At 40.1% G+C, this 14,484-nt stretch overlaps 2 protein-coding genes across 5 annotated transcripts in view; both read right to left on the reverse strand.

Annotated features, from left to right (window-relative positions):
- Positions 1 to 1,347: 1,347 nt before the first annotated feature.
- LOC107553407 (leucine-rich repeat-containing protein 4B-like) lies at positions 1,348 to 8,584 on the reverse strand. 4 transcript variants are annotated; one of them, XM_016235596.1, is made up of 6 exons: positions 8,307 to 8,584; positions 8,128 to 8,204; positions 7,316 to 7,377; positions 5,793 to 5,917; positions 5,408 to 5,678; positions 1,348 to 4,755 (listed from the first exon to the last, which is right to left on the reverse strand). In XM_016235596.1, the coding sequence occupies exons 5-6, from the start codon at positions 5,648 to 5,650 to the stop codon at positions 2,824 to 2,826; spliced, it is 2,175 nt and encodes a 724-aa protein (XP_016091082.1). In that variant the 5' UTR covers positions 5,651 to 5,678; positions 5,793 to 5,917; positions 7,316 to 7,377; positions 8,128 to 8,204; positions 8,307 to 8,584; the 3' UTR covers positions 1,348 to 2,823. The 4 variants fall into 4 exon arrangements, with proteins under 4 accessions (XP_016091082.1, XP_016091083.1, XP_016091080.1 ...); XM_016235597.1 differs by lacking the exon at positions 7,316 to 7,377 and having other exon boundaries at positions 5,793 to 5,913; XM_016235594.1 differs by lacking the exon at positions 7,316 to 7,377.
- Positions 8,585 to 14,336: 5,752 nt separating this feature from the next.
- Positions 14,337 to 14,484, reverse strand: part of LOC107553409 (protein kinase C and casein kinase substrate in neurons protein 2-like) — an 11,089-nt gene continuing 10,941 nt past the window's right edge. The window contains exon 8 of the mRNA XM_016235598.1: positions 14,337 to 14,414. Within this exon, the coding sequence (XP_016091084.1) occupies positions 14,337 to 14,414 (78 nt within the window). The remainder of the gene's footprint in view (positions 14,415 to 14,484) is intronic.

The following is a 14,484-nucleotide window of genomic DNA, read 5'->3' on the forward strand; positions in this document are numbered from 1 at the left end:
ATTTAAAAACTTCAGACGTTCTTTTTCAGGAAAATTAACCGATGCAGAAGAGTAAGATTCAGAATGAGAATCTCACTGATTCTCGTGTAGCAAATCGAGGCTTGTTTGTAGAAACCAGTTGTTCATGAAGCTTTTAAAATTACACGGATGTGTTTTGACAAAACCATTCAATTTGCTAGCGTTAAATAGGCTAAAATGTTCAAATATTGGATCCGAGATCAATGCAAATATGTACACCTCAAGATGTGCACGTTTCAGTCTTTTCTGGTGTCGAGGACGCAAAGCGAGGACGCGTTCCTCACATTAACTAACCTTTTACTTGTGTGATACTGACGTAATTCTGATCTACCTATGTTCCGCATCAGCAGATGAGGGTCAGGTGCTACAATAAGCTTTTAAGAGCATTTTCTGGCAATGATGTTGTTGCTAAGCAACTCCACTGGATATTCAAACACAATCAGCTATCATACTGTAGGGAGAAATATGGAAAGCAATGAAAGCAGCAGAAAAAAAATATAGTTCGCCCTATAATTCCATTATGAAGACTAGCAGGGAGACATTTGAAGGACTGGTGGGCTATAATGGAAAACTATGTATAGCACTTGTGTCCTTAATCAAACGTGATACATGAATGCAGAAAACAATTGCCCGGTTTGATTTAAGAAAGTTCCCAGCATTTGAAAAAGGATGAATCAGTTTTAACACCAACAATCTGATAAAAGATGATGAATTGGAAATTAAAAACCGAATAAAGTTTAATGCAGCAATTACAATAATACACGCATGTGTACTCTACTCCAATTAATGGCACATTGCACATTGTTATTATACAACTTCAAAGCCATTCAAGGATGAATAGAATGCTTTATGTAGTCAGCAGTTGTCGTATGGCTCCCACGAAGGACCTGTCAGTCCGGGAATCTCTTCAAAGAAAATACTCTCTGAAAGTGAGGCATACAAGTTTTCCCCCAAATGGATGACTAACCTTAAATTTGAAGCAGCTCAAGAGCGGTATTATTCCCATTCCCTGAACCCTGATTCCCAAACCCAGCGATTTGGATTTATAAACAGTATACTTGAAAATCTTTACATTAGATTACATATCATATTGCAAAATCTTTCATCAGAAAAATCTGGACATTTTCACAATGTCTTTCATTCTCTCTCTGTTAAAAATCTAAAATTTTTCATGTCGGCGAAATCCCCTGTGCTGCGTATCCCAGTATATTTCAAAGCTTTAATACAGCGTATGGCTCCCACGAAGGACCTGTCAGTCCGGGAATCTCTTCAAAGAAAATACTCTCTGAAAGTGAGGCATATAAGTTTTCCCCCAAATGGATGACTAACCTTAAATTTGAAGCAGCTCAAGAGCGGTATTATTCCCATTCCCTGAACCCTGATTCCCAAACCCAGCGATTTGGATTTATAAACAGTATACTTGAAAATCTTTACATTAGATTACATATCATATTGCAAAATCTTTCATCAGAAAAATCTGGACATTTTCACAATGTCTTTCATTCTCTCTCTGTTAAAAATCTAAAATTTTTCATGTCGGCGAAATCCCCTGTGCTGCGTATCCCAGTATATTTCAAAGCTTTAATACAGCTTATTTTAAAGTCAACATGAACTCAAAATGGACGCTGTTTACGTTAACACACATTCCTTATTGTGCACGAGTCATCTGTGCACGTTATGCCAAGTAAGAAAAAAATATCTTCAGAATCTTTTATCAAAATGTAACCTGCTCCGCCTCTGAAATGACTTTCCGGTTCGGCTACCATCACAAATCCCTCTTGACTCCATTCTGGTACGCCCGCATTTCACGATCCAATCAATTCCTGATGAATAAAGTCAAGTCCCACCCTGCGTCCACTGAATATCCTGTTTCATACTACAGAAGTTAAATGTTGCGTTTCATGTTGACTTTAAGTCCAGACACATTCTACACACATCAAATGCCAGTGAAATAGCCCTTACACACTGCTGTTACTCTTCAATTCAGGCGAAAAGACAAACATATGACACTCAAGATCTCTTCGAACGCAGATATGCACAGAGAGTTTGCACTACGGCGGCAGGTACTGTGGTACCTTTGCTGAGGACAGCAGCCAAGTACTCTAATTGTTCACATGGAAAGGCTTCTTCTCTCTGCCCTCTCCTCTAGGTATGATGAAAGTGTATGTCACCCTGAAACTGGTGTCTTTTAGAGTTCAGATTTCTGAGCTTATGAACTGATCGTCACTTGTGCTAGATTCAGAATGTCATCATGACGCAGAGTGAACATGAGCATGTGTTCTGGATCACAGCAGTTTAAGTCTTTATTTTTGAATTAGTCTCAGTTAATACTGTCCCTTACACACACACACACACACATACACACACACACACACAGGTACACTACCTACCGAGGTGAGTACGATGAATAATGATGTCAACCTCCAGGAAGTGTAAATGTGTGTATGCTTTTATACAGGTCTGTTAGCTGCTGTACATCGGTGTGTGTACTCGGTGTCGCTGGACTGTGGCAAACCAACACTTAAGTAATTACACTACTTTAATATAGACTATATTTTTTATACGCGTACACAACTCATAAGAACTGCAAAAAAGACGCTTGCTTTGGCACGTATGTACTCAACAGCGCCGTGTCCACTTCATCAGTAAAAGCCTGTCTCTCTGTTCATCGAACAGAATATTCCATAGAATCTGTCAGAAAGGGACGGAGTTCCAAAAGTCAAAGACCGCAGAGACTCGACAGTCACACTGGCGTAAAAACCAGTCTACTTCCCTTCCTGCGTGTGCATGTGTCTGCGAAGGTAATCAGATCTGGGTCTCCTGAACGCTCTCCTTGGAGCCATTCGATAGCAACAGCGGCTCAGTATGCATGTTGGGAACGTGACTAAGGCCTTTCAGAGTTCCATGGAAGGTCATCGCCATTGGGATGGGAATTGGCAGGGGAGGTGAGGTCGAGCCAGGGTTGGAGGGGTCACCAGAAGTCCCCATTTTCATGGTCGAAGCCTGGTTTTGGGAGGAAGGGTTGGGTTTGTTGTTGAGCATTCCAGAGGCCATGTTCAAGCCCAGCACGTTGTTGTTAAAGTGGTGCGCTTTGTAGTAGTGGTTCAGGTGGTCCGCTTGCCCAACACTCGGCAAGGTCATGATCTCAGGGTCGTGATTCCTCGAACTCTGTCCACTTCCTCCACCAGATCCCGCTCCCATGTGAACGGTGCTCCCTCCCGTGATGCCACTAGCTCCACCAGCAGATCCGATCTCATCCTCGACGTTGATGATCTCGATGGCGCGAGCCGGGCCGTGGTGTTTGTGCAGTTGGTGCTGCTTGCGAAGCTTGTAGAAGACGACCAGCATCACGGCCGCCATGAAGGTGATGGCCACAAAGCAGCCGATGATAATCTTGGTCGTCTTCATTACGTCCTCTAGACCCGACAGGTTGGCGACGTCCGTGATGGAGACTGTAAACGGGTGATCAGGTGCACGCGTGGCTCGAGGCGACAAGGAGGACAGCATCGAGCCAGTGGGACCTGCTGATGCAGATGCAGCCGTCGGCCCTGGAATACTAATAAACGTCTCGTTGACAAACTGCCGTGCCGAATCGTGGCCATCTTGCCCATTCTCTACAGTTTCAACGGTAACAGTTGTGAAGTAGCTGTAGCCATTGCCTGGGTCAGGTGCGGAGACGTTCAACACAGCAGTTGCTGTGGTGTTGCCAGCAGAGTTGGTGACCATACAGGTGTAGGGTCCAGTGTCTTGCATGGTCACGTTGGTGAAATTCAGGGTTCCGTCATGCAGGACCGAGATCCGGACCTTGTAGGCACCATGGGTCATCAAGGTTCCATTGGGTGTCAACCAGTTAACGGAAGTCATGGATGTCCCAGTGCGGCATTTCAGCTCCGCTGCCATTCCCTCCGTCACGTTCAGGTCGGTGGGTGGCTCCACGATCACAGGTGCGTAGCAGGTGAAGTCTCGCTGGTCGAGGTCACCAATGTACCTGCCCTTAGTACCCGGTGGGGCATGGCAACGTGCACAACAAGTGGAGTTATCAGGCACGGTTTCTTTAAGCCACCAGCTCAACCACAGAACGTCGCAGTTGCAAACCCAGGGGTTGTGGTTCAGATGGACACGCTCTAACTGCTGCAGTGGAGTGAAGAGATCGTGGGGCAGCGAATGCAGAGAGTTATGGGACAGATTGAGCTCCTCCAGGTTCTTGAGGTCATCGAAGGCATTCCTCTCAAGGACGGAGATCCGAGAATGCATGAGCCACAATTTGCGTAGAGACACCAGGCCTTGGAAAGATCCGGGACGCACCACTCCCAGCTGGTTTCCAGACAGCTCCAGTTCCTCTAGCCTCACAAGAGGCGTCAAGTTGGGTACATCCTTAAGCCCGCACATGCCCAGATTCAGGAAACGTAGGTTCAGCAACCCTTCGAACGCAGCCTCCGAGATGAAACTGAGTTTGCGCAGCTCGCCAAGGTCTAACCGTCGCAGGGACGGCACGCGGTGGAAGGCGTACGCCGGGAGTGTCTCTATGGGGTTATTCCTTAGCCAGAGTTCACGCAGCTTGCTCAGGTACTCAAACGCCTGTGATGGTACCAGTGGTAGTCTGTTGTCAAAAAGCTCCAGGGTGATAAGATTGGGAAGGCCATTGAAAGCTCCCACTTCTATCTGACGAATCTGGTTCTTAGACAACTGCAAGATTTCCAGATGATTTAGGTGCTTGAAGGTGTCTGACCTGATCACCTGCAGAAAAAGAGACGAAGAGTATATAGTAAGTTATAACAGCCTGCATATTAAGGAACTGGGTTACTGCATCAATACTCTTACAGGTTTGCTTGTTCTGCAGCAGCGATTAAGATCGCCGTATGCATTTGTGTTAGTATGCATACACAGGAAAGGTGCATCTTTGTTATTTTGTTGCTATTTCAGTATGTACGTATGCATGACCATCTGTCATGCTGTGATCGACTGAAGATGACTGGTTTACAATGCTAACTAACAGAGCACGTTGACCAAGTACCTTTAGCACAAGGGCTCTGCAATTTCATGCAAGTAATGAAAATTTGTGTTCCATTTTGAATAGAAATAGCAATGTGGCAGTTAAATTAATATCTTGGGTACTTGCATAATTATCACTGGTTGATTGGTTTGAAATTTTAGGATCAGCACACCAATGAAATGGTTAATGTTTGGAGCAACTTTTTAGGGAGACATCTGGAGTAAACTGGTCCATAATTGATTCTCTTTCCATTTTAATCTGACCATTTTTCCTTTTTCTAACAATTAAATGCTGGTTGCATGGTTGTTTCTATAGTTTTTGGATAGAAGCATGCGGTTACTTCCAGTTCTAGGAGAAAATGTCCAATAGACCTATTTAGGGTATCAAGGAGGTTACCTGTATGGAATTCTCCTGGAGGTTGAGGTATCGAGTATTGGACGAGATACTCTGTGGAACTTCATTTAAGCCTTTTCTGGTACAGATCACTCGACTGGCTTGATTGGAACAGCTACAGGGGGCAGGGCAGGCAGGACTGGCTTCGGCCAATCTAGGTCCAAGGAGGTGTGGCCACAACAAGAGTTGAACCAACCAGATGAGTGGGGAGGGGCTGAAAAAGCCTGTTACAATAGCAGCCTGCATGGCAACTGAGTCATGTCCTGCCCCTTTCCTAAAACAAAAAAAGGCAAACAGTGAGTGCCAAAAACCCTCAGAACTTCTTAAATGGAAGTGTATTTTCAATAATGACATCCACAAAACAAGAGAGAGAATTAACTTTTTTTACGATTAACTTGTGGAATCAGGTATCTTGTGGCATCAAAGTGTAATCCACACAGTTGTCAACAGCACTGGATGCTGCTACGGGAGTCTTCTGCTCAGAATCATCACAGTCAGCACTGGCCTTGCTTACTGGGAAAAAATACACGGGAGGGGGAACAAGAGAGAAAGAGGACGAGAGAGGTCAAAAACTGCATATATGTACAGCTTATCGTATTTCATATAGCTAAGGGTGTGAGTACATCAGCAAACTAAAAACTCTGACCTGTGCAATTAAATCTTGTGACCTCTAGCCCAACCAAAGTAGAATTTAATTTCAGTTCATTTCCACTATTTTTTTCAGCTTATTTTAGTACTTTTAAACCTTGAGTAGGTAGTCATAATTGTAACACAAAACGCTTTAATTTCTTCTCGTCCATGCAAAACTGAACACTGATGTTTACTATGAATAAATACAGAATAATGCTGATATCAAATGACCCATGACGAATGTTGGATGACAGTAATGCAATAGCAGCAGAATTTGTTTGTATAAACAGCCTTACAAATAAATATTTAGGCAGAATGTTATTTTAGCATATTCTAACAGACGATTCATATGCAAGAATGTCAGTAAATACTGCTTATATTTAAATAAATGATGCTGATTTTTTTTCCTGAATTCTACTCACTTTTTTATTAAATTCTACAAAAAAGAGTTAAGGTGTAGATCTAGATGTAAAGTAAGCAAGTAGACCCTTATTATAGGGTGAGACCTAGTCCTGGTCATTTTTCTAAGCCAAAAATCATCAAACATCTTTACATCTACCACAATACGCTGATTACAATAAAAATGTAACTCATCCAACAAACCCGGCAAAGCAAGAAAACCAAGTTTACATGATATTTGAAATTTTTCCGTTTTTATAGTTTTGAGATGCAAACAGTGTAAAAAAAATTGAGAACACAAGTAAAAGTTTTTACATGCAATAGAAAATTGGGGTAATAGGCAAAAATATAGGTGTACACCCAGACATTTATCAAATTCAAATAAAAAAAACACCTTACATGACCAAAATTGTGCACAAAAAAAACATCCTACAAACCCCAGGCACAAGAAAAACACATTTACATGAGATTTGAAATGATATTTTTTTATCCATTTTGACATCAAAGCATAATCAGGCATGCGCAGAACACATGCGCACGTGCAATAGAAAATTGGGGTAATAGGCAAAAATATAGGTGTACACCCAGACATTTATCAAATTCAAATAAAAAAAACACCTTACATGACCAAAATTGTGCACAAAAAAAACATCCTAGAAACCCCAGGCACAAGAAAAACACATTTACATGAGATTTGAAATGATTTTTTTTTTATCCATTTTGACATCAAAGCATAATCAGGCATGCGCAGAACACATGCGCACACTGAAAAGCTTTCAGAACACCGGTGAGAGCATTTACATGCAGATCGTGGTAATGAGAAAAAAAACTGGAAAAAAAACAAACAAGTGTATGACCTTTAGCTGATAACAGAACACTTACTAAGTAAAACCAGAGTAGGGTTGTGCGTGTAAACGCGCTCGTTGTCTTACATCAGGAAAAATCTAATTTAAAGAAACACAAAGAAAATCATACAGAATTCTAAATAAGATGGTCTCGTAATATATGGCTTTAAAACATCTTTGTCCATCACACACAGGCGCATCTCGCGCGCGTGTGTGTGTGTCACAGGTGCGGTGGTGCAGCTTCACTGTAACCATGACAACGCTAAATTGATTTGCAGATGCTGGGTGTCGGAATCCGGTTGGGTGGCGGCGCTCTGTTTGCACTACGGCTTCGTTAAAACCAGCCACAGGCCAAAAAAATACCGAGTCGAATGCACAAATTAGACATCTATTTCATAAGCCGTTATATTGATTGTTAATTAACCTTCATAAGACGTCAGACGCGGCGATCTCCATCATGACGGACCGCGTCCGCAGTGGGTCTGTTGCTCTTATATGAGAGAAAATCGGTGCATCTGAATGCGTTAGTGACTGCGGCGTCTTAACGGAGACCGTCGTACGCGTGTGAAATACACAAGTGAGGCCCTGACACACACACACACACACACACACACAGGCGCGCTCACTCGCTCGCTCCCTCGAAGACGCGCAACAAAATGGCACACGGTGTCTGTGTAATTCATGGATAATGAGAAAGAAAAATGCAAATCAAGCCGAGCCGTCATTTACATCGCCAACCGCCAAATCACCGTAATTCCAAACGTCCAGATTAATTTATATAAATAAATATCGAAATAAAGAAATAGCTAAATAAAGAAATAAAACGAACACTGAATGAAAGATTCTTACCGTTCTCCTCTCATGCATCCATCACACCATCCGGATCCTCTTCTAATGAATCATACACATCATAACCATGTGGAAACCTATTATGTCAAAGCATTGCGCGTCAGTCATTCAGCATGAACTATGATCAAATGCAATGCACAGCATTTGATATCTTGCATCTGATCAAATGCATATCGTACCTTTTCCTTTCTCCTCGACGGATCTTCTTCTAATGATTTTCCCCCCCGTTGATTCGGCGTCTCTCACAGATCCGGAGCGCGTCAGTGCGCGCCGACACGGTGAATATATAGTTAACAGATCATGCCACCGCTGGAACAAAAACGATGCGTGAAAATGTGTGAAGAAGTGTGAAAATCGAATGTCATTTGATTATCCGGGGTATGAGGCGAACAAACCTACTAGCGCATTTTTCTAAGTGTATGCAGGCAGATCGTGCGCGTCGTGGCCGTACAGAGGGACGGATGCTGCACCCAGCGCAACATCTTACGTAAAGTCCGTAGCGACGGTCCTGAATACAGCGACCAGCTGAAGAACGCACCACTGAGACATGCACAAAACACACCTGCTGAAGCCTGTTTCCATACAGCCATGCATTCACACATCAATCCGTCCATCGGTCCATGCACTCATCGTCGCTTTCATCTGCAGGACGACTGTCAGATCATTTATGGTGGATTTGAGATCCTAATTATACACTACTAAAGCTTAACATATAGATTTAAGATGGCAATGCTGTTTGTCTAAAGAGTTCACCCTGGACATTACATCATTACCTCATCTTATGTAAATAATCAAACATTGAAATTTGTTAGGATTACCTTGAAGTGCATAAGCAAAAATATGCTGATTAAAAATGTCATCTGACTTACAATTTCATGTATCTTATAGTATGTTTAGGAGTAGGCCTTCATGCAGAATTTTTTCCTAAAAACCGTACAAATTCATATGAAATTGCAGACTCCTAAAACAGTGAAATTTTCCAGTGAAACTGGGTCGATTCTACATAATATCAGCTAATATCAGCACCAAAAACTGTGTTTGAATGTATGAATGATTACATATTACCATTTTATGATTCATTTAGCATTGTTTTTGCATCACTGTCCACGACCCTATTATATAGTATTTTACATGACATTTATGCAATTGGAAGATGCTTCCATCTAAAGTGACTTACATTGCATTTCAAAGCGTACGTTGTTTTTCATGCATTCCCTGGGAATCGAACCCATAACCTTGATGTTGCTAGCACCATGCTGTACTGTTTGTTAAAACAGACGCACAAACTATTAATAGCATGTCAAGTGTGGCCCCACCATTTAATTTTGTGGACCAAATTAACTCTGTGATTCAGACAGGGCAAAATAAATATCGCTCTCATGGGATGAATATTTAGTTCACAAAATGTCTTTAGTAAGTAACAGCATTTTGACATGAAATACAAATTAATTTCATCCCAAAAATTTGTCCCCATAATGAGCCAACCTTTGAAAAGCACTTATCTAAATTATGTTTAAATTGCTAGTTTTGTAACTTGAGCTACATTTAAACAACATTTATATTTGTTAATTGTCCTCATTAGATGTTGATATCTATGTGTTTATAATAGACAGCTGACACTAAATGTTTGCCAGAGATGACAACCATGATGCAGTAAGTCATTTAAGTTGTTTGTTCAAAGTTCAGCTCTAGGGTTTTCAATCAGCGGTCCGTGAAGGTCCTGCCTATGGGCAGACATAAAATATATATAAACATATCTTATATATTTCTAAACATGTCACATGAATAGTCAGGCCACCCAAGATGTAGGTGAATTTGTTTCTTCATCAGATTTGGAGAAATTTAGCATTCCATCACTTGCTCAGCAATGGATGCTCTGCAATGAATGGGTGCCGTCAGAATGAGAGTCCAAACAGCTGATAAAAACATCACAATAATCCACACCACTCCAGTCCATCAATTATTTAAGAAACAAACCCATCATTACGATGTTTCAAATCAGTTGCTTCTTGCTAAAATACAAGGCCTCTATCCATAATACTTCTTCTTTTTTTCAGTGAAAAATGCATCTAATCTGAATCAGGAGAGAAATCTGCACAGATCAAGCACAGTTTACAAGCCAAAACAGTTCTAAACAAATACATTGTGGATTTTGACGTGAGACAGAGGGTGGACTCAAAGGGGTCATATGATGCTGCTAAAAAGAACATTATTTTGTGTATTTGGAGTAATGAAATGTGTTTAAGCGGTTTAAGGTTCAAAAAACACATTATTTTCCACATACTGTACATTATTGTTTCTCCTCTATGCCCCGCCTTTCTGAAACGCATCGATTTTTACAAAGCTCATCGTTCTGAAAAGCGAGGTGTGCTCTGATTGGCCAGCTATCCAGTGCGTTGTGATTGGCCGAATACCTCCAGCGTGAGATGGACATTTGGGCGGCGTTATGCAAATCTTCCCACATAGTGAGGTAGGTATGTGGGGGCGTGTTAGAACGAGCCGTTTTAGGTAGGTGTGGCTGACTCTTAACGTTTATAAAGAATATCTCTTTGGATTTGAGACTTTAGTCTTTGCAACTTTACAGATCTTCTTTAAGCACTAAGAGCTCGTAACACTCCAAAGAGAAAGGAAACATTGAAATCGCATCATATGACCCCTTTAATGGTTGAAGTGTTATTATAGATTACAGATCCATATTTTAGCCAGAAGAGATGGTTTAAAGTTAAAACACCATACTGATGGATTTATCTCTTACAAACACGCAGCTTTTGTCTTCTCCAGATGTAAACTGGTGGTGTAGATTACTTGTGATGTTTTTGTCAGCTGTTTGGACTCTCATTCTGACGGCACCCATTCACTGCAGAGCATCCATTGGTGAGCAAGTGTTGCAATGCTACATTTCTCCAAATCTGATGAAGAAACAAACTCGTCTACATCTTGGATGGCCTGAGGGTGCGCACATTTTCAGCTAATTTAAATTTTTGGGTGAACTATATCTTTAGGGGGCATGATATATGTTCAAGTTATTAATTAAAGTTATTTTTAAAACATTACCAGGCAAGCCAGGAATGCAAAATGCATCATCTGAATTCACATAGGCAGGCCTAAAGATATGCACAAATACGTTTACGCTGATGCTTAGCTCGGTTTCAAGCACCAATTTATTTTAAAATGCACCAGCTTTTTTTTTTTTTTGGTGGTGGTGGTATCGTTGCGGTCCCTAGTAAAAGTTGATGACCGCTAGTAATACTGATTCTCTCAGTATATTAGCAATACATGAATAAACAGGCCGTCTAGCTGTCGTAATGGTGCTTGGCCTGCATGTTGAACATGCTTGTGGGAGGCCTAGTTAGTTCATATTAGCGGCCCTGTTTGATTTCTCCTCCGGTTCTGTGTTGAACTCTGTCTGCGTCCCACACACTTGTGTCCTCCAGTATGTATTATGACTTAATGATAAGCCATCTACCTCTCTCTCTCTCTCTCCATCCCCCTCCCATTAAGAATCCAGTCACACAGTGGTGCAGTAGATATTCTTCCTTCCCTCACCTCACTCGTTCCGTACAACACGCACAGACTCGCGCACACAAATATAAACAAACAAACAAACAATAAATGACTCCCCCGTTCCGCGCCATCTATATCACTCCCTCACGTTTAAGGCCAAACTTGAGCTGTGTCATCAGTTTTGTTGACGTCTGAAACGCTGTCGTGCGGTGGCTTTCTGTTTTCAGTGTCACAGCCTCGATGCATTTGTGCGTCAATATCTTGAGGCCTATTGTGTGCGTTTTCTTCTCGCTGAGGCTGTTGATGTGGGTTCTCGTGTATGTATGTGTGCGCGTTTATGTGGAGGACTGTGTTTGTGTGTTGTGAATGAGTTCTCTGTATCTGCCTCAGCGAAACGCGATGTGCTTCTGTTACTAATACTGATGCGATGGCCTACTACATATGGACATGTTAGCTTAGCTTGACACTGATATTATCAACCATTATAATCTCAAGAACGTGTTCTGCACGAAACATTTTTGCACAAATTATTGTTGTGAAAAATGATATCAGAACTGAATACAAACCAGTTTGTTCGTTCCCTTATGAAAATTAACCATGGTTACCATGGCAACCATCCAGGGTCACATTTTAGTATTTATTAATATTTTGATCAATTTAATATTAAAATAAGATAAAATAAGTTTAATATTTTTTATTTTTAGTTTCATTATAATTTTAGTTTGTTTTAATCATTTTATTATGTGCTTTTGTCATTTTTATTGTTTATTTTATATATATATATATACACACACTGTATGTAAAGATGCTTTTCCTTTTTATTTTTTTTATTTAGTTAGTAAAGTATAAATACTTTACAGCTATAGGACAGGAAGAGCTAAATAAACTATCACTACATCTAAACCAACAACATGCCTGTTAGATCCTGTACCCACTAAATTATTGAAAGAGTTGTTACCTGTAGCAGAAGAACCGCTTCTTAATATTATTAACTCGTCGTTGTCTTTAGGTCACGTCCCAAAACCATTCAAGCTGGCGGTCATTAAGCCTCTTATTAAGAAACCACAACTAGATCCTAGTGAACTGGCAAATTACAGACCCATCTCAAATCTTCTTATTTTTTTTTCTGCATGAAAATTAGGGGTGGGTAAATCTGAAGTCTGTGATCAGAATTTTTGTCAGTCCAAAAATAAGAGTGGATTATTTCATAGGCAAAACAATGTATATATAATATAATATAATAGTTTTTGTATATTAATATAAGTTGTATATGTTAATATTTTTAATGGACCAGAGCTAAGATGGGCTACATTTTTATATAATGCTAACAAAGATTAAAACCCACGTTACACAACTTTATTACCGTAACTAATGAGAGCTTATTGTAAAGTGTTGTCAAATATCAAAGACAAATTAAAATAAAAAAATAAATAATGAAATATTCAGACTACATACTGTACTACATACGCACTGAATATTGCCTACTATTTTTAAAATAAGTATGCATTATGCAATAAGCATTTTAAACAGTAGTATACTACATTGTTGTCACATGACCTCATGTTTAATTCAGTGCCGCCATCCCGATATCATGCCAGAAACAAATATTTTAATTTAGCATTTTTAATGCATTTTGTGCAAAAGCATCTCTTCAAGGCTGATTAAACTGACTAGTCCAGATGAAATCACCTCCAGGTCATTCATCAGAGAGGAAATGAAGGTCTGCATCACACGCTACACAGACGGGACAAATGACACCCTTCACCTCAGTGACTGCAGCTCACAATCAGCCCTCATCCAGCCTCAATCAGCTCAGCCGAGACCAAACCCAAAGAGACTCGCACCTCAATACTTACACATTTCAGCTCCTAATCTGATTCATTCTAATTCTTTTCTAATTAACTTGATTTAATTAATATTACCTTTGACATTTTAATAGAGCACATTGCGTGCAAAATATCTCAGTTAAGGCAGAATATTACAGGTGAATAGGACAGACATTGAACTAATATGTACACTTTGCCAGTTGATTAATCACATACATTAAGACAATTAATTTGTATTACATGTTTTATGAAATGTAATGTTTAAATATGGACACAAACTAAATGTGCACAAACTTGCATGCATTTTCAGAACAAGAGTCTAAACATGGGATTAAGCCAGGTTAAAAATGAGTTTTGTTTAGTTTTTTTTACAGAGGGATTCAGGAAATGTGTTTTTATCACTCCATAACTTGGAAATTACTATCAACAGCCAGAAACAAATGAATTTGCTGTTTTTAGGGGAAAAAATTTATATAAACCAGGAATGAACAAAACTCTGTCAAAACATTCAGAATATAAAGAGGAATAAAACTAACATTTGCTGAAGTGGAGATTTCTGACTCATTTTATGAATAGGCCTTTAAATATACAGTATGGATTTTAATTGGAATCTATAGGCGCAAATAGAAAAAGTCTAATAAAAAAATGTTTTTTTTATATTTATATATTTTGGATGTTTTCTTTTTACTAGTCTGGAAGAAGACAAGTTATAGAAGCAAAATAAATGGAAATAGTAAAAAAAAAAACGTTTAAAGATAAAAAGATAATTTCAAAATTCAGATTCTTCCTATAGGTGTCTCTTAGTCTTCATAGTTGAAAATTGTGGGGTTAAATATACACATGTAGACACTATTGCATATTTGTGTATGTTTGATGAGCTTACGCTTTCTCCTCAGTTCCTCTGTGTATTTTTGGTTTCTTTCCTGGTTTCTGCTTTTTAATTGGCGGGTTCCATTCCTGCCAAACACACACACACACACACACACACACACACACACACACACACACACACACACACACACACACA

This window comes from Sinocyclocheilus grahami, unplaced genomic scaffold (assembly GCF_001515645.1).
Source record: "Sinocyclocheilus grahami isolate Dianchi unplaced genomic scaffold, SAMN03320097.WGS_v1.1 scaffold472.1, whole genome shotgun sequence".
NCBI classification, from domain to species: Eukaryota; Metazoa; Chordata; class Actinopteri; order Cypriniformes; family Cyprinidae; genus Sinocyclocheilus; species Sinocyclocheilus grahami.

Coding starts and splice junctions, on each gene's coding strand:
- LOC107553407 (XM_016235597.1), bottom strand. CDS start 5,650: ATGCAGGCTGCTATTGTAACAGGCTTTTTCAGCCCCTCCCCACTCATC. Junction 4,756..5,407: donor TCCAGGAGAATTCCATACAG/GTAACCTCCTTG, acceptor CTTTTTCTGCAG/GTGATCAGGTCAGACACCTT.